A 26297-nucleotide genomic window follows, 5' to 3' on the forward strand; every position below is an offset into this window, starting at 1 on the left:
AGTGTATTCCTCACGTATTTAGGGGCATTCCGGTTCGGTGCATAAATATTTATGATTGTTATGTCTTCTTGTTTAATTGTTACTTTTATTAGTAGATAGTGTCCTTCTTTGTCTCTTTTAACTGTTTTACATTTGAAGTCTAATTTGTTGGATATTAGTATAGCTACTCCTGCTCTTTTCTGGTTGTTATTTGCATGAAATATCTTTTCCCAACCTTTCACTTTCAACCTATGTTTATCTTTGGGTCTAAGATGTGTTTTCCTGTAGACAGCATATAGAAGGATCCTGTTTTTTAATCCATTCTGCCACTCTATGTCTTTTGATTGGGGAATGCAGTCCATTAACATTTAGTGTTATTACTGTTTGGATAATATTTTCCTCTACCATTTTGTCTTTTGTATTATATACATCATATCTGATTTTCCTTCTTTCTACACTCTTCTCCATACCTCTCTCTTCTGTCTTTTCATATCTGACTCTAGTGCTCCCTTTAGTATTTCTTGTAGAGCTGGTCTCTTGGTCACAAATTCTCTCAGTAACTTTTTGTCTGAAAATGTTTTAATTTCTCCCTCATTTTTGAAGGACAATTTTTCTGGATATAGAAGTCTTGGTTGGCAGTTTTTCTTTTTTAGTAATTTAAATATATCATCCCACTGTCTTCTAGCTTCCATGGTTTCTGCTGAGAAATCTACACATAGTCTTATTGGTTTTCCCTTGTATGTGATGGATTGTTTTTCTCTTGCTGCTTTCAAGATCCTCTCTTTCTCTTTGACCTCTGACATTCTAACTAGTAAGTGTCTTGGAGAACGCCTATTTCGGTCTATTCTCTTTGTGGTGTGCTGCACTTCTAGGATCTGTAATTTTAGGTCTTTCATAAGAGTTGGGAAATTTTCAGTGATAATTTCTTCCATTAGTTTTTCTCCTCCTTTTCCCTTCTCTTCTCCTTCTGGGACACCCACAACACGTATATTTGTGAGCTTCATATTGTCCTTCAGTTCCCTGTTCCCCTGTTCAAATTTTTCCATTCTTTTCCCTATAGTTTCTGTTTCTTTTTGGATTTCAGATGTTCCATCCTCCACATCACTAATTCTATCTTCTGTCTCTTTAAATCTATCATTGTAGGTATCCATTGTTTTTTCCATCTTTTCTACTTTATCCTTCACTCCCATAAGTTCTGTGATTTGTTTTTTCAGTTTTTCTATTTCTTCTTTTTGTTCAGCCCATGTCTTCTTCATGTCCTCCCTCAATTTATCAATTTCATTTTTGAAGAGGTTTTCCATTTCTGTTCGTATATTCAGCATTAGTTGTCTCAGCTCCTGTATCTCATTTGAACTATTGGTTTGTTCCTTTGACTGGGCCATATTTTCAATTTTCTGAGTGTGATCCGTTATCTTCTGCCGGCGTCTGGGCATTTAGTCAGATTTCCCTGGGTGTTGGACCCAACAGGTTGAAAGATTTTTCTGTGACATCTCTGGGTTCTGTTTTTCTTATTTGCCCAGTAGGTGGCGCTCATGGCACTCGTTTGTCTGCGTGTCCCACCAGTAAAAGGTGCTGTGGGTCCTTTAATTTTGGAAAACTCTCGCTGTGGGGAGGTTCGCTAGCTGAAGCGGCTTGGAAGAGTGCCTGTCCGAATCTCCCAGCTGGCCCGGGGATCCGAACGCAGGGAAGGTTGCCGGCTGCCGCAGCCCGGGAGAGCGCCCGTCCGAATCTGCTTGCTGGCCTGGGGCACCAAGCGTGGTGGGAGGGCGCCAGCAGCTGCGGCCCAGGACAGTGCACTGTTCCCAGCCGGACCGGGAAGCCACGTGTTTGGAAGGGACCCCAATCACCATTCTCCGTGGCCTGGGGATCTCCGATCCAATTTTCCCAGTTGGTCCGGGGGGCCGCATGTGGGGGGGTCGCCAGCCACCACGGCTTGAGGGGACCCCCTTTCCAATTCTCCCAGCCGGCCTGGGAAGGAGGGAGGGAGGGACTCTGGCTGCCTGCTGCCCTGGCCCGGGGAAGCCCGCGCCCCTCGGCGATCTCACCGGAGCGGGTTCTCCCAGCCAGTCAACCATTCCAGAATGTGGTACCCTGTCTTCTTGATCTCTGTCGTGGCTCCGGGAGCTGTTCTGTATCATTTCTACTCCCCTTGTAGCTGTTCTGGAGGAGGAACTAAGACCCGCGCGTCTTACTAAGCCACCATCTTCTCCAGAAGCCCTATGAAGCCCTTCTATACACAAAACCACACACCATACATTTTAATATTGTATAATGTTAACTCTGGGATTTACTCATTGAGATGCCAACTGTTTCTTGGTTTTGTAACCAGCTGGTGACTAAAGACAGATTTTCTTGAGCTTCAGCCCTCCTCTCAGAAAGGGCACAACGTGAATGCAGTGTGCAGGGTTTTCCCTGTCTTTCTCAGCTTTTGTCTTGTCCTGGGCTTTTGCTTGTTAATTGTTTTGGAGTTCCCCTGTTTACAGGAGTTTGGGTGCCCCTCTGTTTCTCAGAAGATAGAACCCTTACTCATGGGTATTTGACAGGCTTTTGTTCCATACTGTTTGCCTCTATAGTTTTTTACACTCCTTTCCTTCTTTCAAGCTGCTTTTGCCCAGAGGGCAAATTCTGGGAGGCATTTCACCTGGGAGAAGACTTTCCCAACTCAGTCTTTTCTGGCCAAAATAGGGCCAGTGACCCACAGATGGGGCACACAGTCTAGCCCCAAAGTGCCCTGGGAAGAGATCCAGAAGTGGACTAAGAGCCCCAAAGCTGGACTTTCCTGGCCTGGCCAGCAAATTCAGGCTCTCATATAACTGTACCCTGCAGCCCTGAGGAAGCACGGCCTCTTGAAGTCTCCACACTGTGGTACCTGTTTGGCGTGGGTTGAAACATTGTATGCCCTCAGAGCCAGGCCCCCAGCCATCTGAATTCATTAATCATAAGCTATGATCAGTGATCTGTCATGCCCACACCTTGTCTTGAGAAAGAGGATTTTTATGTCTCTTTCTGTCAACATCGAGCTAACTAGGAGCAGGACCCCACTGCTCCCTGCCATGAATGTGGGGGATGGGCACAGGGTATTGCCATATAGAGAGAACAATTTATCTACTTCTTTCTCCCTCTCTTCCCTGAATGCTCTACAGTGTTCTTCTGGCCTCCAGAGTTTCAAAACAGTTGTTTCAGGCAGTTTCTGTCTGTTTAAAAGTTGTTCTAGTGGAAGGATTGAGTACTGAAGCTCCCTACTCCACTATCTTCCCACAATCCTTTTCCTCATTATATTTTTGTTTAATCTTTTTTTCATTTGTTACTTTTTCTTTCTTCCTTGTTTTTCTTTTTTCTTTGTTTTTTTCCTTATTATATTTTAATATCCATAGTATCTGTAGTGATATTCCTTTTTCATTCCTGATACCGATAATTTGTTTTCTCTTCTTTTCCTGAGCAATATACCCAGGGATTTATCATGTTTGTCACTCTTTTTAAATAACTAACACATTTGAGTGTGTTAAATTTTTCTAATATTTTTTTTTATTGATTTCTGCTGTTTTTGAAATTTTTCCTCTTTTATTTATTTTGCCCTTTTACTAGTGTGCTGGTTTGAATCTATGGTGGACCCCAGAAAAGCCACACCCTTTGATCCTCATTCAATATTGCTGGGTGCGAGCATTTTCATTGTTTCCATGAAGATGTGACCCACCCAATTGTGGATGGTAACTTTTGATTAGATGATTTCCATGGAGATGTGTCTCCACCCACTGAAGGTGGAGTTGCTTGCTGGAATCCTTTAAAAGAGGAAACATTTTGGAGTGAGTCCCTTTTCTGGAAGGAGCCACGTGAAGGCCAGCAGACACTGCCATGTTCGCCATGTGCCCTTCCAGCTGAGAGAGAAACGCTGAACATCATTGGCCTTCTTGAAACCAAGGTATCTTTCCCCAGATTTCTTAAATTGGACATGTCTATAACTTGTTTTAATTGGGACATTTTCTCAGCCTTAGAACTGTAAACTAGCAACTTATTAAATTTCCCTTGTTAAAAGCCGTTCCGTTTCTGGTATATTGCATTCTGGCATCTAGCAAACTAGAACAACTAGTGTAAAAGGAGGTCACTAATTTTAAACCTTTTTTCTAATGTAAGCATTTAAATCTATAAATTTCACTATAAACTCTACTTTAGCTTCAAACTACAATTTTTAAGTTTTATTCTTACTACCATTAATTTAAAAGTTAAAAAAATTTTTTTAAATGATTTCTTCAACAATGGATTATTTTAGAAATGGATTTAATTTTCAAATATTTGGGGTATTTTCTTAATATATTATTTATTTTCCAGTTTAAGTACATTATGGACAGAGGACCTATTTTATATGATTTCAATACTTTTTTTAGTTTTGGGGATGTAGTAGTTTTATATATTCCAGTTATATCAAGGTTGATAAAGTTGTTCAGATATTCTATGTCTTCATTGTATTTTTTGTCTATTTTTCTGCAAATTGCTAAAGGATTTTTAAAATCTCCAAATATGATTATAGATCGAAGTATCTCTTTGTCCTTTCATTTCTGAAAAACTGTTTTTAGTGTATTATGAATTCCTACTTTTACACACATAAATTTATTATTGTAATATGTTCCTAATGTAATGGACTTTTATCATGAATTGCCCTTATTTACTTCTGATAACACTGTTTATCTTCATGTCTAATTTATCTCATATTCGTATAGCTACTCTCCTCTTCTTACACTTACTGTTTATGTGATATATAATTTCTATCCATTAACTTTACACCTATCTTTGTCTTTTTATAATCCTGATAGATGTTTATTTATCAAGTCTCATTAGTAGAATCTAAATGCCATTGTCATTGTTCTGTCCAGGATCTTGTCCAGGATGCAATATTACATTACATTTAGTTATGTATCCTTAGTCTCCTCTGGTTGTTGGTTTCTGACTTCCTTTGTTTTTGAACAAAGGAATTTTCCTTTAAAAAAATTATAAATAAATGCATTGTTGAAAAAAAGTGTATTTTATAAATACCTTCATACTGCATTTCTGGTGCTCTTTGTTTCTTCCTGAAAGTCTGAATTTCATTCTAGGCAATTTCTTTTACCATTTATCGTACAGTCCAATTGGTGGACTAATTTTATCAGAAAACTTTTTTGCCTCTGTTCTTGAAGAATATTTTCATGGGATATATAATTATGGCTCAATATTTTTTTCTTTCAGCACCAAAAATGTTGGTCTACTGCCTCCTAGTCTCTATTGTTTCTGATGTTATGTCAGTAGTTATTCATATCATTCTTCTCATGTGACATGTTGCTTTTCTCTGGTTACCTTCAGGACATTAATCTAGTTTTTCAGTAGTTTCACTGTGACGTGCCAATATGTGGTTTTCTTTTTATTTATCCTGCTTCAAGTTACACTTATAAATTCATGCCTGAATATTTATAATGCTTTATATTTCATATTTTATATTATTTTTATTCCTTATTATCTCTCCCCCCTCTCCTTCTGGGACTACAATAACACATATATTAGGGCACGTAACATTGTCCCACAGGTGACTAAGGTTGTTTTTATTGTCTTCCTTTTATTTTTCAGATTGGATTGTTTTTATTGATCTGTCATCAAATTCACTATGTCTAATGTTATCTCCATGTCTTATCTGCTATTAAGTCCATCCAGTAATTTTCTATTTCAGATATTATATTTTTCAGTTCTGGGAATACCACTTGGTCCTTTCTTAGTTTCTATGTTCATTCATTACAAGCACACTTTCTTTTAGTATATTGAGTAATTTACCCTGGTTGCTTTAATATCCTTGTCTGCTAATACCAACATCCGGGTAATTTCAGGATTGTTCTCAATCAATTACCTTTTTCTTGAGAAGGGTCCTATTTTTTTTTTTAATGCTGAGTAATTTGGAAGTATCCTGGCTATTGTGAATTATATGTTGTAGAGATTCTGGATTTTATTTTGTTCCTCTGAAAAGTAATGATTTTTTGTATTGGTAGGCAGACTGACTCAAATTACAAACTTCATCTTTTATTAGAAAAGAGAGCAGCTAATCTTTGCTTACTTCTTTCTTTTAACTTTTGTTGGCCGGTTTGGAGTATGTTCCATACATGCATAGTTCCAGTCATTTCTGGACTTACGCAGAGTTTATACACAGAATTTTGGGCATTCCTTCTGTGGCTTTTTCCTGTGGGATTTCTTCACTTATTGCACAGATTTTGTGGTTTCTCCAAACTCTCTCCAGTTCTTTAAGCTAATAAGACTATGGGTTTATCATCCAAGTTTTAGCCACCTGCCCTAATGGTTAATTCCATTCCCCATAAGGAATTTGGCTGGCCTTTGTCCTCAGTCTATCAGATGTGGCCTCTAAATTCTTCAAATTTTCCAAATGATAGAAATGTCTTTGTTACTCATGGTAGCTCCTCATAGTTTTTATTAACAAGATGACTCATGGTGAGCCCCAAATTTGTGCTAAGGAGATGTCTCAGAATGGAGGCTGGCCATGCCAGAAAGACCAACCATGTGATTTGAGTTCAGATTTTGACCCTAACATCAAGGAAGCAGAGGGAGACTAGATATTGAGCTAAATTACCTGATCGATGATTCAGCCTATCATGCCTATGTAATGAAACTCCAATAAAAACTCTGGACACTGACATTCAGGTGTGCTTTCCTGGCTGATAATACTCTATATATTGTCACACATCAATGTGCCAGGATGGCTATATGTCCTGACTCCACAGGGAGTGGACAATGGAGCTTCTGGTTCTTGTCCTTTGGGTCTCTTCATTTGGCTCCTTCTTATTTGTTTCCTTTTTTTGCAATAATAAAATTGTAAGTATAGCAGTTCTTCAACTTCAGTGACTTATGATAGTATATTATCAAACCTGAGAGGGCAGGGGAACCACCAAATTTATAGCCAGTTGATCCAAAGTCAGGGTGGCTGTGGATATCTTCCCTGACCTTGTGGCTAGTTTCTGAAGCATGGGAAATCTTTCGGAGGACTGTACCTTTCATCTGGCCTAACTCTATGTCAGAAGGCATTGTATCTTGCCAGGGATAAAAATACAAAAATTGCTCAATTGTAGTCATTGAAACATGAAGAGGAGTTTCCTGAGACCTACTGAGTACTGGTACAGCCATATTGCTAGAAACCTGAGTATGAGGCTTACCCTGAGGACAGAAAACAGAAATGTTAAGAATTTGGTTCATTGATGACACTGTTGAGCTCCTGAATCCATCACCTATGAGGTCTGTCCTACCTGAGGGCTTACTCCTTTGCAATTTAATAGAATTCCTTATACTTTAAACCAGTTTTGAGTCAGGGTTTCTGTTCCTTGCTGCCAAAAACATCATAAATGACACACAGCCTTGTATAACCTTCTATTTTTACCTAAGGTTTTTGTTCCTTCTTTTATTTCTGCATAAAAAGGTATTTTACTAGTCAATAGTAAATTAAAATTTGAAATATATTTTACTAATATCAGCGTGTGTCATTATTTATTATATCCCACTCCTTTCTGCAGGGTTAAATGTTCTTCTTGCAAAGTACATTTTTTAGTATAGTAGGTTCTTTCAGTAAGAGTTGCTGTGTAATTGCTTATTCATTACATAACTGTAAATGCCTTTATCCTATCCTCAGTCTAGAAAGAGAGTTTAGCTGGATATACAACTCTAGATTGACAGTTTTTCTCCTCATTAAATGGAAGATTATCCCATTGTCTACATCTATTAGTGTTAGGAAGAATGCTGTTGAATTTCTTTTCCTTGTAGGTTTAGTATCTTTTTTCTCTGGTATCATTTAAGGTTTCTTTCTTTGTATTTCATGTTCTGCCGTTTCATTGCACCATGTCCCAATGAGTATTCATTTTTATTTGTCCACCATGGCATTCAGTGTGCACATTTGATTTGAGGACTCATTTCTTCAATTCTGCAATGTTTACAGACATCATGTTAAATGCAGGTTGTCCTTGCTTTGCACAGTTCTAACATGCATAAATCTTAATTATATAACACCAGTCTCCCAACAACATAGTTCTCACTTCATTTACCATAGTATATTAAGTGTAACTATATAAAATGTAAACTTCACTGCTAGCTCTTCAGTCCACAAGTCACTATCTAAATAACAGATGTGTCTCATGATCAATGAATGACCAATCATGCCACTTTTCTTTGTTTCAAAATCTGTTGGTGAAGCCAGAGTCTTTTCATGTTGAGAGACCAAAGTCCACAAATTCTCCACTCAAAGTTTGTCCAGTCTGCCTTAGTCCAGCTTTCTACCCTTTGAATACTTACCAGATCCAGTCACCATTCATGCCTGAACCGAGGATCATACCTGCATTGTCCTTAACTTCAATAACCTCGAAGTCCGTATCTATAAGAATGGTAGTCAATGGGTGAAAGCTCATGAACTCTAGGAGCACAATGAATACATCATAGGTATTGACTGGGCTTCTGTGGTTTTTTGAAGTTGAATTGGACCCCAGAAAAGATAATTTTCTTAAAGTTAACTCATTCCTGTAGGTGTTAATCCTGCTGTGGGTGGGACCCTTTGATTAGATTATTTCAGTTGATGTATAACCCAGGTGGGTCTTATTAATCCTTTTATTGGAGAACTTCGTAAGAGGATGAAATTCAGACACAGTAGTCAAAAGACAAATTCAGAAAGCAAGCCACAGATTGGGCAGCCAGAAGCTGAAAGGAACAAAACTGAGAAGAGAAGGACCAGCAGATGTTGCCATGTCTTTTCAACTGAAAGACTTCAAGATCGCTGGATTGCCGGTTGATGCCTTGATTTGGAATTTTCAATGGCCTCAGAACTGTAAGTCTGTAAACTAATAAATACCTATTGTTATAAGCCAGCCCATTTCTGGTACATGGCATTTCAGCAGCTTTAGTGAACTAAAACAGCTCCCTAGAGCAAATGCATCATCACTTGCAGGTTAGACCTCAATGCCTGTGTCTGGAATTAGAAAAATGGCTGGAAGCAAACCCTGGTGATCCTGAGAATTAATCATTCAGCCACTTTTATGAAGTGGTCCACTCTAAAGAACAAATTTGCTGTGGGAAGTGGAGCAGTACTCATTTCTGTTTGGTACTTTGTATCTGAAAATGACTAGTGGGTAAGCAAGCATGTTAAAAAGCATAGTCCTTCCATGGTCCTCAGCTTAACACTGTTATTGCTTACAGTAGGAGTATCCCACTTCAAATGCAGAGTGTTTTCTGCCTACATTAAAGAAGTGGATAAAAAACCAGCCTGTATACCATAGGACAGCAAGATGTTTTTTGGTCAGCTGATGTCAGACTTTGGTTGTGGCGGCATTGGTGACTGGGTCCAGAGGGTCAGCCTCTCTCCCAGTGGGAGTCATCTTGCCTGGGTAAGCTGTAACAGCACCATGTCCATTGCTGATGCCTCAACAACAACAAAAAATGCAAGTTTCCAAAAATGGAAATGAAAATGGAGTTCCTGATATTCCTGAGTGTACCATATATCTCCAAGACTAGTGTCGTAGCTGTTGGCCATGACTGCTGCCCAGTGCCTTAACTATCATGATTGCAGCTGCTCAATCTTTGTCTCCAAACTAGACATTCCAAGACAGCATCCAGCACCATGAAACAGTTCTGAAAAACGGACAAGAGGACCATAACTGAGAACCGTACAACCTTGGAGTTGCCACACTAGAATAGCATCACTTGAGTGTCTGTTTATGAGGTGGACAAGCAAACTGTCACAAGTTTTGCACCACTGGCATCAATGTGGCCGTAGAAATTTGGGATTTCAAGAGCTTTAGAGTTTTCTATTTAGGACTTCAAATAATGTGAAGCTGAGTGAACCTCTGGAATCTAGCATGATAAACCTTGACTGACTGTGTGCAGTTATTTGCTTGACGGTAGGAAAGCCAGTTGCAAGGAAACATTGAGTATATAGCACGCATTTATTGTGTATGCTTTTGTTTGAATATAATTGGTGAAAGTGTCAGGTTTTTAAAAGTGGCAGTGATTTTTCCATTCTTGACCAAAGTGTCTCTTTAAGTAGTTTATCATGGAAAATAAACTTAAAGTGTGACTTTAAGTTAGTCACACTAACTTAAAGAAAGATGTGGTGAGGTATGTAAATTGCTAGAAAATTAAATAAAAATACTGAATGTGAATGAGAAAAAATCTGTGACTAGTCACTGTGCATTTGTTATTCAGTTCACACACAGCAAGCAAGGCATATTATTGTGTTGCCTCCCTACTGAGTGATCAAAAGAGGGAACAAAGATGAAAATGCATCGAAGAAATGAGAAGTGATAGCTGGACATGAAATTCAAACAGAAATGATATTATAGACGGAATAGCTGACAAGGGGATACTGACACTGACAGTACCAAAAAGACTCTATATGCAGCCAGAGGAGTGTAGTGAAGTCAAACTTATCCACATAATGAAGAAAATGTTTGTGAAAAAACAGATGAGGATGTCTCAACGGATGTGATGCCGGTAAAAAAAACCTCCCATTAAAGGAACTTTTTCATGATATGGAAAGTGCAAAGGATAAAATGTTAGAAGCTGATCAAACTTGGAGAAGAGTTTGATAAAGCATAAAAAAGATGCTCACTCAGTTTCGTACGTTACATAAGAGAAGAGCGAAGTTAGATAAACTGGTGTGGCTAGAGCCAGGAAGAAGGCGGACGGCCGAAGAAGCGTAAGCAGTTCCGGTAATGGAGACCCTGATGGACGTTTACAAAGGTCGACGTAGCCGCTCCGAGTAGAGGGCCAGAGGGCAACCTACGCAGAATCCCACCCCACACGTGGGTCTCTCTGTCGGCACTCGACATCTTCAACGGACTTTCCCCTCGACACTTCTGACACCCAGCCTTTTCTCTCCGACGGTGGCAGACAATGAAATAGAACGGCTATGCGGGTTCTGACCGCACAATTATCTGACACGGGAGCCGGAGAGGAGATAGATGCTCAGAGGCCTAAACCGCGCGGCACAGACAGTCGGCAGCCAACCGCGGCGGGCGGAAGTGGCGGGTCGAAGTGCTTGTCAGTGGTCACCCGCCCGGCACACGTTCTGCGCATGCGTATGCGCGTGCTCGCGTCAGGGCGCCCGTCCTGAAATGGGGCGGAGCTGGCTATCCACGCCGGAAGAGGATTAGCTGGGCGGGGCCGGGGGGCGGTGGTGGCCGCGGCGGCGCGCGCGGGTGCGGCTGTGAGCGGGTGGCTGTGAAAGGGCAGCGCCGCGAGGGCCTGGGCGGGCCGGGCGGTGGGGACGACGGACGGCGACGATGGCCGCGGCAGCGAGCGGCGGTGGGTCGGCGACGGCCGCGGGCGGTGCGGGTGTCGGAGGGACGGCTACCGCCGCAGGTCTTGCTGTTTATCGGCGGAAGGACGGAGGCCCAGTCAGCAAGTTTTGGGAGAGCCCGGAGACCGTGTCCCAGTTGGATTCGGTGCGCGTGTGGCTGGGCAAACACTACAAGAAGGTAGGTTCGCGTGCCCGTAGTAGCGGGGAGGTCACGCGCCGGGGGCCAGAGACGGCTTCTTGCCTCGTGGGCCTCGGGCCGCCCCTCCCCCTCCGCACGCCACGAGGGACAACAAAGGCCGGTTCCGGGCCTGCCACGCCCCCGCCACCCATTCTCGGCTGCAGCGAGCTCGGGGCCTGACTAACTTCTTTTGAACTCACACACGCCGGGGTGAAATCCCCTTCTCTTTCTAGGCTGCAAGAATAGGTCGAGCTCAGTAGCCGGGAGAACGTGAATCTTCTTTTGTTAGCTGCATAGGTGTGTGAACAATGATCATTATGAACTGGGTGAACCAGCTTCGTGTTTTGTTTAGAGACTATTTGTTTATTTGCCAAAGAAGAACTATGGACTCTTGTATTCAGTAGTTAACAGCAGGTTAATACAATGAGTTATAGTATTGATGAGTACTAATATTTTTTTAAAAATGATGGTTTTTACTTCATTGTGCTTTTGGTTATGTAATGCTTTTATTGAAGTTTCTGGTGTGAGGATAAGAGTTAATGTTCTCTTGTACTTAATGTGTCCTCATTGAGGTCTTCCTTAAGGACCCCATTTATATTAGGTCACCCCACTTCATATCACCTTTACTTTCTAATGTTTACCACTTTTTGAAATTATTTTTTATTTACCAATTTGTCTCCGACTTTGGAATGTGATTTCCACTGAAGCATTGTTTTTCGAAGTTTAGACTTAAATCTTGTTTATAATAAAAGGGTTTTTTTCTTTAGCTACTTCTTTAAGAGAATGTTCAGGAATGATTCTTTTTGAGGGTATAATGAAGAAAGCCCCATACACCTCTCCTTCAGGGCCCCCCCACCCCCCCATTTCTTGGAACGCATTCTTCCGTTTCTCCGTTGAGGACAATAGCACAGGGTCAGGTGCCTTGTCAGGCCTGTTCACTGCAGTGTGTCCTTCCTTCAACATGGTTAGTACTCAGTGCTTCACCCTTAATAATTGTAAGTATTTGTTGAATGAACAGATAAATTAGACTAGGAATTTACTTATTTGGGGTCTCCACAGTGAAGCCGGTCACCCTTTTGCAGTTGTTAGGGCATGGGCATGGATCTTAGGCTCTTTTGACATTACACTGCTATATTTTCAAAAATGACATTTCTGATCTAAAGTTTCAGGATGTGAGAGACAATAAGTTGTAAATGCCTTGACTTTTTTTGCCTGAAATATTGGAGTCACATCTGGAACTATAGGTTTTTCTCATCTACACATAAATAGACAGGAATATGTTTATCCCTTATTTTACGATGATAAAATTGCCGTCTGCCCCCCCCCCCTTTTTTTTTTAATCAGTGGAGCTTGTGGATGCGCTGTAAGGGAATTAAATATATTGTGAAAGTAGTTAATTCTTTTATCAGGTCACCTTCAGCTAATGCTTTGAGTCTTAAATTCAGTGTAGCTTTAACAAAGAAAAATACCCAGGAGGTATTTGGATATCAAGGAAGAAAATGGCAAATAGTCACTTTTAGCTCCCAAAACATAGTGTGCGTTGGTTTCCACCCAACTTTAGAAGAACAGTTTCATACTATGATAATCCTTCAGAGATTTGTTTGGGTGGGTGCAGAAATGGCTGTGAGGCCTACTGAATGGTTTGTCCCAGAGTGATTAATGTTGTTCAGTGTCCCTATCACCTTAAAGATAAAGTTAGGTTTGACTTCTCTTGGCTTCTTAAAGCACCTTGGGCCTACTCAGATTCAAAATTGTATACCCTCAGTCCTCATAGTCAGTTGAATTCCGTCCCCTCTGGGAGTGGTGAAAACACTAACCAGAAGATTCTTTGCTTCTTTTCTATGCAGTATATGTCTACTTGGTGTGCTCAGTGATGGGTTTTAAGTAAACATTGCTATTGCGTTCAGTACTGCATATTTTATATTGCATTTTCATCGCAGCTGCAGTTTAAATCTCAGCAACTGTATGAAATAAACATGACATTACTGGTACCATTTTTTAAAAGATGTATATAAATGTCTTTAGTTGTTTTTTAAATGAAAATGGGAAGATAATATAAACATAATCTGCGATAGAATCTTTTTTACTTAGCAGTATATCGCAGGTCTTCCTCCAGTTTCACTTCCTAATATTCTGTAGAAATTATTGTTTCAACATTTAACATCTGTTATTCTTGACCATTCAGGTTGTTTCCCAGTTTTGTTTTCTTTACTATTACAAACAGTGCAACATTAAATAGCTTTAACATATAATCTTATAAACTAGTGTTTTTATTCTTTAAGATAGAGCCCCCAAAAGTGGAACTCTAAATCATACATGGTCTGTAATTTATTAAATATTGGCAGATTATTTTTCCCAACACTGCTCCTTTCCATACTCCCAACAATAATATATGAGAGGGCCTATATACTCTCTTCCACACATTTTTACCAGCATGGAATGCTATCATCAAATTTTGCTAATTTAATAAGTAAAAACTAGTTTCTCACTGTTGTTATAATTTGCCTTTTCTTGACGAACAGTGAAGCTATCGCTTCATGTGTTTATTAGTCATCTGCATTGTTCTTTTGAATTTCCTTTTCATAGCCTTAACCTAACATACCTATTCCCCAGTTTTTCCTTGGGTGGTTTTTCTTTTTCTTAGCAATTTGTAAAACCTGCTTATATATTAGGGATATGAACCCTTTGTATTACGAATTATTTTTTCCAATCTATTATTTTGTCTTTTGACCTTATGTTTTTTGCCATAAAAGTTCTTAATTGTTATGCTATCCAACATGTCTGTCTTTTCTGGCTTTGTAGTTTCCTGTCTCCCCCTTCTTAGAGGTCCTTAGAGGATCACCCTCACTACAACACTTTTATAAAATGTGAGTTTCAAATAGCTTAATGACAGCGAGTCTTTAACTGCAGGGATCTAAAAGGAGGGCTCTCACATAAATCCCCACAGTAACCTGGCAGATAATGGAAAGTGAGTAAAGCCCAGCCCATAATAGAAAGAGAGTATTATGGGGGCTGTGATGTAATGTAAGCCAAGTGTTGCCAGATCTTCTCCTTCTCCCTTTTCTCCTTCTCCTCTTCTTCCTTTTTGCCCTTCATCATCTTCCTCCTTTTCTTCTTCCTTTTCTTCCTCTTCCTCTTTCTCTTTTCTGGAGAACTGCCCAACTGGTCTCTAAGTTTCCTATAATCCATTCTACCATAGCAGCCAAAGTAAACACATTGTGGGTTCCTTGAAGGCTGGGACTGTTTTATTTTCACAATTCCAGCACTCCTCCAATAGGAGAGGATCTTCCACGGTGGTGGCTGACCCTGGGAAATGAAGATTAGCACTCCACTACTGGTACCATTTTTAATGATGGGTTTATCAATGAACAATTACTGAGTGTCTGTCATATGTAGGGAATTTAAAAGTAACTTGCTTAAATCCTCACAGCAGTCCTGAATGATTGATACTATTTTTCTCATTTTACAGATGAAGAGTAACCTGAGACTCCTGATTTAAAAAACTTTTCCAATATTGCAAGAGTTGCAGATTTGAGATTCAAATTTGGGCTCCAGAATCCTAATTATTTTTGCTAAACATCTTTTTGTTGAAGAAACTCTTAATTTAGTGGAAGAGATAGATACCTACTTGTAAAATTCAGGAGATTTCAAATTAAAATAGAGCTGCCTTGTATGTTATCTTTGTTTCCTGTATACCTTTGGTGGGTGCTGAAGAAATATTTGTTGTATAAATGAATGAATAGATGAACTAGACTAGGAACCTAATAATTTAGGTTTTGTTGATACATTTAGTTTAGCATCAAGATAGAAGAGTGAAGATGTTTTGACTGGGATGAGCTTCAGTTGAGAGGAGGCCAGAGGAGGTGATGGCTAGGTAAGAGGCAGCACAGAAAAGTTAACCACCTGAGGTTTTACTTTAAGAAGCAGTGCAGGAGCTTGTTCATTCTTTACTTGAGCTGCCTTCCATGTGTTACTGGGTACATGTCCTTCATCTTGACTTTGATAAAGATGAGAGCTGTGCATCTGTTCATAGAAAATATGGTTGAGGTTTTGAGTTGTTTTCCGATGATAAAACTTTTACACTGCAGATCTCAAATTGATTCAACTAAGATATGTTGGAGGTGAGATGTTATCTGTAAGCCATTAAATTCTTCCTCTCCATGAAGTTCAAATTAAATTCTTGAATTTTGATTTATTATTGAAATAAGATTTAAGATTTCAGGACTATTTAAGATTAATTTAGATTTAAGGATGATCAAATTGGACAGTATTGCCCAAGGAAGGCATAAACTATTTAACAGTTTCCTGGTTATTTTTTTAATGGGACATTCGCTGCTATAGAATTGTTTAGGGGCAAATCAACTTTTTGAACTTTTTTAATGCTGTAGATACTATAAAGCAGATTTATTGATAAGACTTCCTAAACATAACTTTCTTAAGGAATATTTTAATGAAACTAATAACTTTGTTTTCTTAAGTAAAACACGGTGTTAGACTTTAGATTAAAAGAGATGTTTATGATTAAACTAGTCTACATAGTCATTCATTTTTTTCTTAATTAAGGATCAGCATTTTGAAAACAGAATTTTTTACTTATTAAAAGTTATTTTGGGCAGTTGAGGTATATATCAGCTATATATCAGGATGGAATAGTGGAATGAGTATTACATTTTGTTCAAAAGATATGAATTCAGTACTCTTCTTGGCTGCCAATTGATGGTCCTATTATTGTGCTAAATTAAAGCACAATTTCCATGTGTTTTAATTTTTTCATTTATAAGCTTAGAATAAGACTCTCATAGAAATGTTAGAATCAAATGAGGTAGTCCTTGAAGAGGGGTTATATAAATCTGAGGTGGTAGTGATATATTTACCACATAAACCGTGGTAAGTCATTTTTATTGGTTAAATTATATTTGTTTCAAATTTAAAGTTGATTTAAAAGCTTACATACTACTTACCTTTCAGTGGGCATGAGGCATAGTTTATACTAATATGTTAAGGTCAGAATTCATTTATGAATTAAATATGCCATCTCTGCATCATGTTTGGTAATTTTGGGGGGTGATTTGAAACAAGGACTCTAGTATTAGATATTTCACACTTTAAAATTCCAACTTTAAAATAGCTAAGGCAGTAATTTTGATTGAGCTTTGAACCTTGCTGTCTTTATTCTGAAAATAATGTCTACTGTTTATCCTTTCTTATTCTGAATTACAGAATATAAACATGTAAGTAGCAAAGCTTAGAACATTTACAAAGCTATTTTTACCACAGTTATTAAAAATTACTTTTTGCTCAAAGATTCGATTTGTCCAGTTGAGGAGCCTTGCCCCCAAGATGTTGTCTTTTTCAGTTTTAGTGTTTGGCATTGTTTGGTTATCTACAGTTATCTGAAACATCAAAAGTTATGGTTATTAGTTTTTTGAGTTGTTTTACTTTGTGAAAAAAAACCCCTACTCTGTGTGTATGTACATACATATGCATACATATTACACACAAGCATAAATATATGTGCCGGTTTGAAAAGGTTTATCTACCCCAGAAAAGCCACGTTTTAATCCTAATCAACCTTATGGGAGCAACAGTTTCTTCTACTCCCTATTCAGTACCGTATGCTGGAAACTTAATTAGATTATTTCCACAGGGATGTGACTCAATGAAGTGTGAGTATTAAACTTGATTAGGTGGAGACATGTCTCCATACATTCCAGGTGGGTCTTGATTAGTTTATTGGAATCCTTTAAAAGAAGCATTTTGGAGAAAGCTTCAGAATGCAGCAGAACCACAAAGCACAGATTCCACCAGCCAGCGACCTTTGAAGATTGTGAGAGAGCAGAGAAGGACAACAGAACGCTGCAGAACCACAAAGCAGAGAGTCCACCAGCCTGCATCTCTTGGAGATGAAGAAGCAAAACGCTTCCCAGGGAGCTTCATCTAACAAGAAGCTAGAAGAGAAAGCTAGCAGACTTTGCCATGTGCCCTTCCAGCTGAGAGAAAAACCCTGAAGGTCATCGGCCTTCTTGAACCTAGGTATCTTTCCTTGGATGCCATAGATTGGACATTTCTCTTGACTTGTTTTAATGGGGACATTTTCTTGGCCTTTGAACTGTAAACTAGCAACTTATTAAATTCCCCCTTTTAAAAGCCATTCTGAATCCCAACAACTTATTTTTCAGAAATAGAAAAACCAATAAGCAAATTTATCTGGAAGGGCAGGGTGCCCCGAATTGCTAAAAACATCTTGAGGAAAAAAAACGAAGCTGGAGGTCTCGCGCTGCCTGACTTTAAGGCATATTATGAAGCCACAGTGGTCAAAACAGCATGGTACTGGCATAAAGATAGATATATCGACCAATGGAATCGAATAGAGTGCTCAGATATAGACCCTCTCATCTATGGACATTTGATCTTTGATAAGGCAGTCAAGCCAACTCACCTGGGACAGAGCAGTCTCTTCAATAAATGGTGCCTAGAGAACTGGATATCCATATGCAAAAGAATGAAAGAAGACCCATCTCTCACACCCTATACAAAAGTTAACTCAAAATGGATCAAAGATCTAAACATTAGGTCTAAGACCATAAAACAGTTAGAGGAAAATGTTGGGAGATATCTTATGGATCTTACAACTGGAGGCGGTTTTATGGACCTTAAACCTAAAGCAAGAGCACTGAAGAAGGAAATAAATAAATGGGAACTCCTCAAAATTAAACACTTTTGTGCATCAGAGAACTTCATCAAGAAAGTAGAAAGACAGCCTTCACAATGGGAGACAATATTTGGAAATGATATATCAGATAAAGGTCTAGTATCCAGAATTTATAAAGAGATTGTTCATCTCAACAACAAAAAGACAGCCAACCCAATTACAAAATGGGAAAAAGACTTGAACAGACACCTCTCAGAAGAGGAAATACGGATGGCCAAGAGGCACATGAAGAGATGCTCAATGTCCCTGGCCATTAGAGAAATGCAAATCAAAACTACAATGAGATATCATCTCACACCCACCAGAATGGCCATTATCAACAAAACAGAAAACGACAAGTGCTGGAGAGAATGCGGAGAAAGAGGCACACTTATCCACTGTTGGTGGGAATGTCAAATGGTGCAACCACTGTGGAAGGCAGTTTGGCGGTTCCTCAAAAAGCTGAATATAGAATTGCCATACGACCCAGCAATACCATTGCTAGGTATCTACTCAAAGGACTTAAGGGCAAAGACACAAACGGACATTTGCACACCAATGTTTATAGCAGCATTATTTACAATTGCAAAGAGATGGAAACAGCCAAAATCTCCATCAACAGAAGAGTAGCTAAACAAACTGTGGTATATACATACGATGGAATATTATGCAGCTTTAAGACAAGATAAACTTATGAACCATGTAATAACATGGATGGACCTAGAGAATATTATGCTGAGTGAATCCAGCCAAAAACTAAAGGACAAATACTGTATGGTCCCACTGATGTGAACGGACATTCGAGAATAAACTTGAAATATGTCATTGGTAACAGAGTTCAGCAGGAGTTAGAAACAGGGTAAGACAATGGGTAATTGAAGCTGAAGGGATACAGACTGTGCAACAGGACTAGATACAAAAACTCAAAAATGGACAGCACAATAATACCTAATTGTAAAGTAATCATGTTAAAACACTGAATGAAGCTGCACCTGAGCTATAGGTTTTTGTTATGTTTTGTTTTGTTTTGATTTTACTATTATTACTTTTATTTTTTTCTCTATATTAACATTCTATATCTTTTTCGGTTATGTTGCTAGTTCTTCTAAACCAATGCAAATGTACTAAGAAATGATGATCATGCATCTATGTGATGATGTTAAGAATTAATGATTGCATGTGTAGAATGGTATGATCTCTAAATGTTGGGTTAATTTCTTTTTTTCCGTTAATTAAAAAAAAAAAAAAAAAGAGAAGGGATAATTGGAGATGAAGGGATACAGACTGTACAACGGGACTGGATATAAAAACTCAGAAATGGACAGCACAATACTACCCAATTGTAATGCAATTATGTTAAAACACTGAATGAAGCTGCATGTGAGGTATAGGTTTTTTGTTTTTGTTTTTTTTGTTTTTTTTTCTTTCTATTATTGTTTTAATTCTTATTCTGTTGTCTTTTTATTTCTTTTTCTAAATCGATGCAAATGTACTAAGAAATGATGAATATGCAACTATGTGATGTTATTAAGAATTACTGATTGTACATGTAGATTGGAATGATTTCTAATTGTTTTGTTAATTCTTTTTTTAATTAATTAAAAAAAAAAGCCATTCTGTTTCTGGTATATCATATTCTGGCAGCTAGCAAACTAGAACAATATATAATACATTATATGACCTCTTTGGGAAGTCTCTGCTCATTAAGGATTATAAAGTTGCCTTGTGGAGATGTACAATTTGTTTTGTCAGTTCTGTAGGATAAATTTGAAGAGTTTTCTTAATGATTATACTGTGTCAAGCATTATTTACTAATTGAGTATTGTTAAAGATTTAGCATTTTGAGTAAATTGGGGGAAAAATGATGTTGAATTTCCACTTTGAAAGTTTATCTTTAAAAAGAGTACATGTGCTATTTTTCATTGGACTTGGCAATATATTATGGGAAAGGAATGAATTGTAAGTAGTTCTTAATATTTTAAAAATTACTTAGTTGGTTTTTATCTTAGAAAAATTAATCTCTGAAATAGTATCTGAAATGGATTTTCTTTTTCAAGTCCAGTAGTTCTTTTTTTAATATATTTACTGACAAATCTTCACACACATATAGTCCATAAATGGTGTACAATCAGTGCTCACAGGATCATCCACATAGTTGTGTGTTCATCACCATGATCATTTTTAGAACATCTGCATCACTCCAGAAAAAGAAATAAAAAATTCAAATATCCCATATCTCTTACCCCTCCCTCTCACTGATCACTAGTATTGCAATCTGCTCAATTTATTTTACCCCTTGTTCTAGTTTACTAGCTGCTGTAATGCGATACACCAGAAACAATGGCTTTTTAAAAAGGGGGATTTATTAAGTTGCAAGTTTGCGGTTCTAAAGGCTTGAAAATGTCCGAATTAAAGCAATGTCCAATCTAAGGCATCCAGGGAAAGATACCTTGATTCAAGAAGGCCGATGATGTTCTCTCAACTGGAAAGGCACATGGCAAACCTGGCAATGTCTGCTAACTATTTCTCCAGGCTTCTTGTTTCATGAAGCTACCCCAGGGGCGTTTTCCTTCATCTCCAAAGGTCTCTGGCTGCATGGCTCTCGTGGTTCTGGAGGCTCTGAAGCTCTTTCCAAAATGTTTCGTCTTTTAAAGGATTCCAGTAGACTAATCAAGACCCCCTGGAATGGGTAGAGTCACATCTCCTGCTCATCAAAGGTTAATACCCGTAATCGAGAGATAATCTAATCAAGGTTCCTACCTACAGTGTTGAATAGGAATTGAAAGAGCTGCTTCTACAAGATGGATGAGGATTAAGACATGGCTCTTCTAGGGCACATAATCCTTTCAAACTGACACACCTCTTATTCCCCCATTATTTATTTATTTTTTATCCGTATTTTTTTGCTCATCTGTCTATACCCTGGATAAAAGGAGCATCAGACGCAAGGTTTTCATGGTTAAACAATCACATTGTAAAAGCTATATCATCATACAGTTGTCAAGAATCAAAGCTACTGGAACACAGCTCCAGTTTCAGGTACTTCCCTCCAGACACTCTAATACACCACAAACTAAAAAAGGATATCTATATAACGCGTGAGAGTAACCTCCAGGATAACCTCTTGACTCTGTTTGAAATAACCTCTTGACTCTTTGAAATTTCTCAGCTACTGAAACTTTGTCTCATTTCTCTCTTCCCCTTTGATTGAGAAGTCTTTCTCAATACCTTGATGCTGAATTCTGGCTCATCCCAGAGTTTTGTCCCATGTTGCCAGGGAGATATTTGCACCCCTGGGAGTCGTGTCCTACATGGGGGGGGCAGTGAGTTCACCTGCCAAGTTGGCTTAGAGAGAGAGGCCATATCTAAGCAACAGAAGAGGTTATCTGGGAGTGACTCAGGCATAATGACAAGTAGACTTAGCCTATCCTCGGCAGGAATAAATTTCAAAGGGGCAAACCTTGTATTGAAGGCTCAGTCTATTGATTTGGTTGTCCCTACTCCATTAGTTCTTAAAGTGCAGTTCCTGGACCAGTATGCTCAACTGTTAGAATGCAAATTCTTTGGTTCTACTTTCAACCTATTGAATCAGAAACTCTGGAGAGGGGGCTAACAATTACGTAGTTCTGATGCATGCTAAAATGTGAGAAACATTTTTTAGACCGATGGAATTGACATCTTATGTGCTGATTTTTTAATGTCTGGCATACATGTGCCACTTCCTTATGGAAATGTGTTTTTACAGAATATCCGTAAAGTAATAGGTGAAAATTAAAAGAAAGTATTTTAGAATGGAGTAGGCAAAGTTTTCTGTAAAGGGCTAGATTAATAAATATTTTAGGCTTTGCAGACCGTACTGTCTCCGTTGCAGCTACCCAATTGAAGTTGCTTGAAAGCAATCCTTGACAATAAGTAAAGAATGAATATGTCTATGTTCCAATAAAACTTTATTTATGGACACTGAAATTTGAGTTTCCTATAAATTCCATGTTATGAAACATTTATTTTTTTTTCAATCACCTAAATTTGTAAAAACCATTCTTTGTGGCCTATATAGAAATAGGTGGTGGGATGGATTTTTGTGACATTTGATCTAGAAGATTTCATGTAAAATAAAGCATTCCAACAAACTACTAGTCGTTAGCGGAGTTAACTGCATGTTGACTGATTTGTAGTGGAAAACTAATGTACCAGAACAAATAAAAATGTAAGAGGTTGCTACACTTTAAGATTATTGCTCTTTTATGTTAAGCTGTATCATTGATTGGCAGAAGCACAAATTGAGAGCCATTCATCTGAACATATAATAATGGTAGACAGTGCAGTTGATGGTATTTTTCCATGTACAAATTACTTAAAAATTATTTATTGTAATAGAAACATACTATATTAACCTTGAAATGTTTGATGGTCCCTGCAGAATGGTTTGTTCAAGGAAGAAAAGCTTAATTGATTATCTTTTGTCAGACTGAAAGAAGTATAGATGTTTTTCCTACTCAAAGTAGAGGACTTAAAAATTTGTTTAGTTGAATGTATTGGCATTTCAAGGTGATATTGGACATTTAATATCAAATGAAAGTTTTATATTTGATTCAACTCACTAATTTATGATTTCCCTGTCAGGTTACCCATAATCTTACCTTGCTGTGAAATGAGCTTGCTGTCCCCACCACTGATTGGGCCTTTTAACATTTTCAGCATTGTCATGGTAACTTCTCACATGTATTTGAACTTGTAAGCTCTTTCAACAGTATGTCTCTGATATCTGTAAATCTGCCACAGTGCTAGCACTGCTTAGTAGAGAGTAGGAAATAAGTGAACATTGTTTTCTGTATGATTGTTCTAGTTTTTGAGTCTTTGTCTTTATTTTGCAGTACGTTCATGCCGATGCCCCTACCAATAAAACTCTGACTGGGCTGGTAGTACAGCTTCTGCAGTTCCAGGAAGATACCTTTGGGAAGCATGTCACCAACCCAGCCTTCACCAAACTCCCTGTAAGTACAGCAGCTTATTATATAGCATTGGCTATCTTCAAATTCAGTACTCTTGGGTATAGCCTACAGCAGTTTTCTGTGCTCCTGTTAGCCTATGGAATAAAAAAAGGAGGAACTTTAACAGAATTTTAAACATAAAATATTACTGTTTTTTAACTATAGGAAATTTCTCTTTCAGGAATCATTTAATATTTGTGTTAAGCATCACAGTTATCATATAGATTTAACTTAATGTTTTACTGTGTTGCTGTTGCCTGTTGTCTCTACCAGGTCTTTTCCTACTCTTTCTCCTAAAACAGATCTTATGGCTAGAATACTGTTTCCTGAAACTTTTATATTTTGTAGGTGGGATACCTTTGAGTTTGTGTGAACATATAATTCTGTTGCCCTTGCAATTGATATCTTCACTGAGAGTTTGGCTTGGTATAGAAATGCTGAGTTAGACTTTATTTCCTTTTTTTTTTTTTTTTAATGGTGTACAATCAGTGGCTCACAGTATCATCACATAGTTGTGTATTCATTACCATGATCATTTTTTTTAACGTTTGCATCACTCCAGCAAAATAAAAAAGAAAAAATTCATACATACTGTCCCCCTTACCCTACCCTCTCGTTGACCACTAGAATTTCAGTCTACTGAATTTGTTTTAACCTTTGTTTCCCTATTTGTTTATTTTTAATCCATTTTTTTTTTACCCATCTGTAAGGAGCATCGGACACAAGATTTCATAATCACAAAGTCACTTTTCAAAAGCTATTATACAATCATCTTCAAGAAATAAGGCTACTGGAACACAGCTCTACAGTTTCTGGTACTTCCCTTTAAACACTCCAATACACCATAAACTAAAAAGGGGATAGCTATATAATGGCGTAAGAATAATCTCCAGGATTAACTCAACTCAGTTTGAAATTTCTCAGCCACTAAAACTTTATTTTGTGTCATTATTCTCTTGCCTCTTTTGGCCTAGAAGGTTTTCTCAATCTCTTTATGCTGGGTCCCAGCTCATCCCAGAATTCTGTCCCATGTTGCCAGGGAGATTTACACACCTGGGATACATATCCCACATAGTGGGGGAGGGCAGTAAGTTCACTTGCCCTGTGGGCTTAAAGAGAGAGAAGCCACATCTGAGCAACTAAAGAACTTAAACAGTTCATTTATCAAATTGTTTAAGTTCTTTGTTTCCCTGTTGAGCCTCTGTCTGATCAATCTATGTATAGAGGAGAGTGGTTTACTGACATCTCCTATTATTGTTGAAACATCTATTGCTCCCTTCAGTTTTGCCAATGACTGTCTTCATGTACTTTGGAGCTCCTTGATTGGGAGCATACACAGTTATGATTGTTATTTCTTCATGATGAATTGTCCTTTGCATTAATATATAGTGTTCTTTGTCTCTTATGATGTCTTTACATTTAAAGTCTATTTTGTCTTATATTAGAATGGCTACTTCTGCTTTCTTTGGTTACAGCTTGCATAGAAGATCTTTTTCCATCCTTCCACTTTAAATCTGTATCCTTGAATGTAAGATGCCTCTCTTGTAATCAGCATATAGGTGAATTATGTTTTTTTTAAACTTTTTAAATTGTATAGTAAAACATATATACAAAGCAAAGAAATAAAAAAACAATAGTTTTCAAAGAACTCTTCAACAAGTGGTTACAGGGCAGATCACAGAGTTTATTATGGGCTACCGTATGATCCTTGTATTTTTTCTTCTAGCTGCTCCAGAATATAGGAGGCTAGAGGGCTTAAATATTTTTTTACCATCACAGTCGACTTTTTTTCCTTCTTTTTTTGTGAAAAATAACGTATATACAAGAAAGCTATAAATTTCAAAACACAACAGCACAATTAGTTGTAGAGTTTGACATATTTCAGAGTTTGACATGGGTTAACAGTTTCACAGTTTTAGGTTTTTACTTCTAGCTGCTCTAAAAAACTGGAGACTAAAAGATATCAATGATTCAACATTCATATTCATTTATTAAATCCTATCTTCTGTGTATAATGCCGCCATCACCTTTGATCTTTCCATACCTCTCTTTAGGGGTGTTTGGGCTACAGCAATTCTAAATTTTTGATACTGGAGGGATCTATCACTAATAAGGGATAGGGAGCTGGAGAGGCTGAGCTAGGTTTTAGGACTTACCTGGAACAGGGACCCATCTGGAGGTTGTAGGTTTCTGGAAAGTTAATCTAGTGCGTGGAACCCTTGTGGGATCATATATTGCCCTAAGTGTTCTTTAGGATTTGCTGGAATGTTCCTGGTTGGGAATTGGAAGGTTATGATAGGTAGCAAAGTCTAACAGAAGCTTGCATAAGAGCAACCCTCAGCTGTATTTGAACTCTCTCTGTCACTGATACATTATTACTTACTCTTCTTTTCCCCTTTTTGGTCAGGATGTAATTGTTGATTGTGCCGGTCTGAATCTGTGGTGGACCCCAGAAAAGCCATGCCCTTTGATCCTCATTCAGTGTTGCTGGGTGGGGGTATTTTGATTGTTGCTATGAAGATATGACCCACCCAATTGTGGGTGGTAATTTTTGATTAGATGATTTCCATGGAGGTGTGTCTCCACCCACTGAAGGTGGAGTTGCTTGCTGGAATCCTTTAAAAGAGGAAACATTTTGGAGAGAGTCCCCTTTTTGGTAGAGCCACGTGAAAGCCAGCAGACACCGCCATGTTCACCATGTGCTCTTCCAGCTAAGAGAGAAATGTTGAACGTCGTTGGCCTTCTTGAACCAAGGTGTCTTTCCCCGGATGCCTTAAATTGGACATTTGTGTAGACTGTTGTAATTGAGACATTTTCTTGACCTTGGAACTGTAAACTAGCAACTTATTAAATTCCCCTTTATAAAAGCCGTTCCGTTTCTGGTATATTGCATTCTGGCAGCTAGCAGACTAGAACATTGATCCCATGGTGCCAGGTCTGGATTCATCCCTGGGAGTCATCTCCCACATCGCCAGGGAGACTTTCACTCTGGTTGTCATGTCCCACATAGTGGGGGAGGGCAGTTATTTCACTTGCAGAGTTGGGCTTAGAGAGACTGAGGCCACATCTGAGCAACAAAAGAGATCCTCCAAAAGTAACTCTTAGGCATACCTGTAGGTAGTCTCAGCTTTTCTGCTGTCCATCGACATTCTCAATTTT

General features: G+C 38.4%; 1 protein-coding gene and 1 pseudogene across 6 annotated transcripts in view; both read left to right on the top strand.

Moving 5' to 3' along the window:
- Window positions 1-26297, top strand: part of SMARCC1 (SWI/SNF related BAF chromatin remodeling complex subunit C1) — a 251121-nt gene that overhangs the window by 66827 nt on the left and 157997 nt on the right. The window contains exons 1-2 of one of the 6 annotated variants that reach the window (XM_077129470.1): window positions 11184-11456; window positions 23022-23141. In XM_077129470.1, the coding sequence (XP_076985585.1) occupies window positions 11262-11456; window positions 23022-23141 (315 nt within the window). In that variant the 5' untranslated portion in view covers window positions 11184-11261. Of the gene's footprint in view, window positions 1-11183; window positions 11457-11578; window positions 11754-21087; window positions 21187-22702; window positions 22856-23021; window positions 23142-26297 lie in introns of those variants that run through there. The other 5 variants (XM_077129467.1, XM_077129472.1, XM_077129468.1 and 2 more) reach the window with 5 other exon arrangements.
- Window positions 8728-11147, top strand: LOC143656792 (actin-related protein 2/3 complex subunit 1A pseudogene; annotated as a pseudogene).

This window comes from Tamandua tetradactyla, chromosome 15 (genome assembly GCF_023851605.1).
Source record: "Tamandua tetradactyla isolate mTamTet1 chromosome 15, mTamTet1.pri, whole genome shotgun sequence".
Classification (NCBI taxonomy): Eukaryota; Metazoa; Chordata; class Mammalia; order Pilosa; family Myrmecophagidae; genus Tamandua; species Tamandua tetradactyla.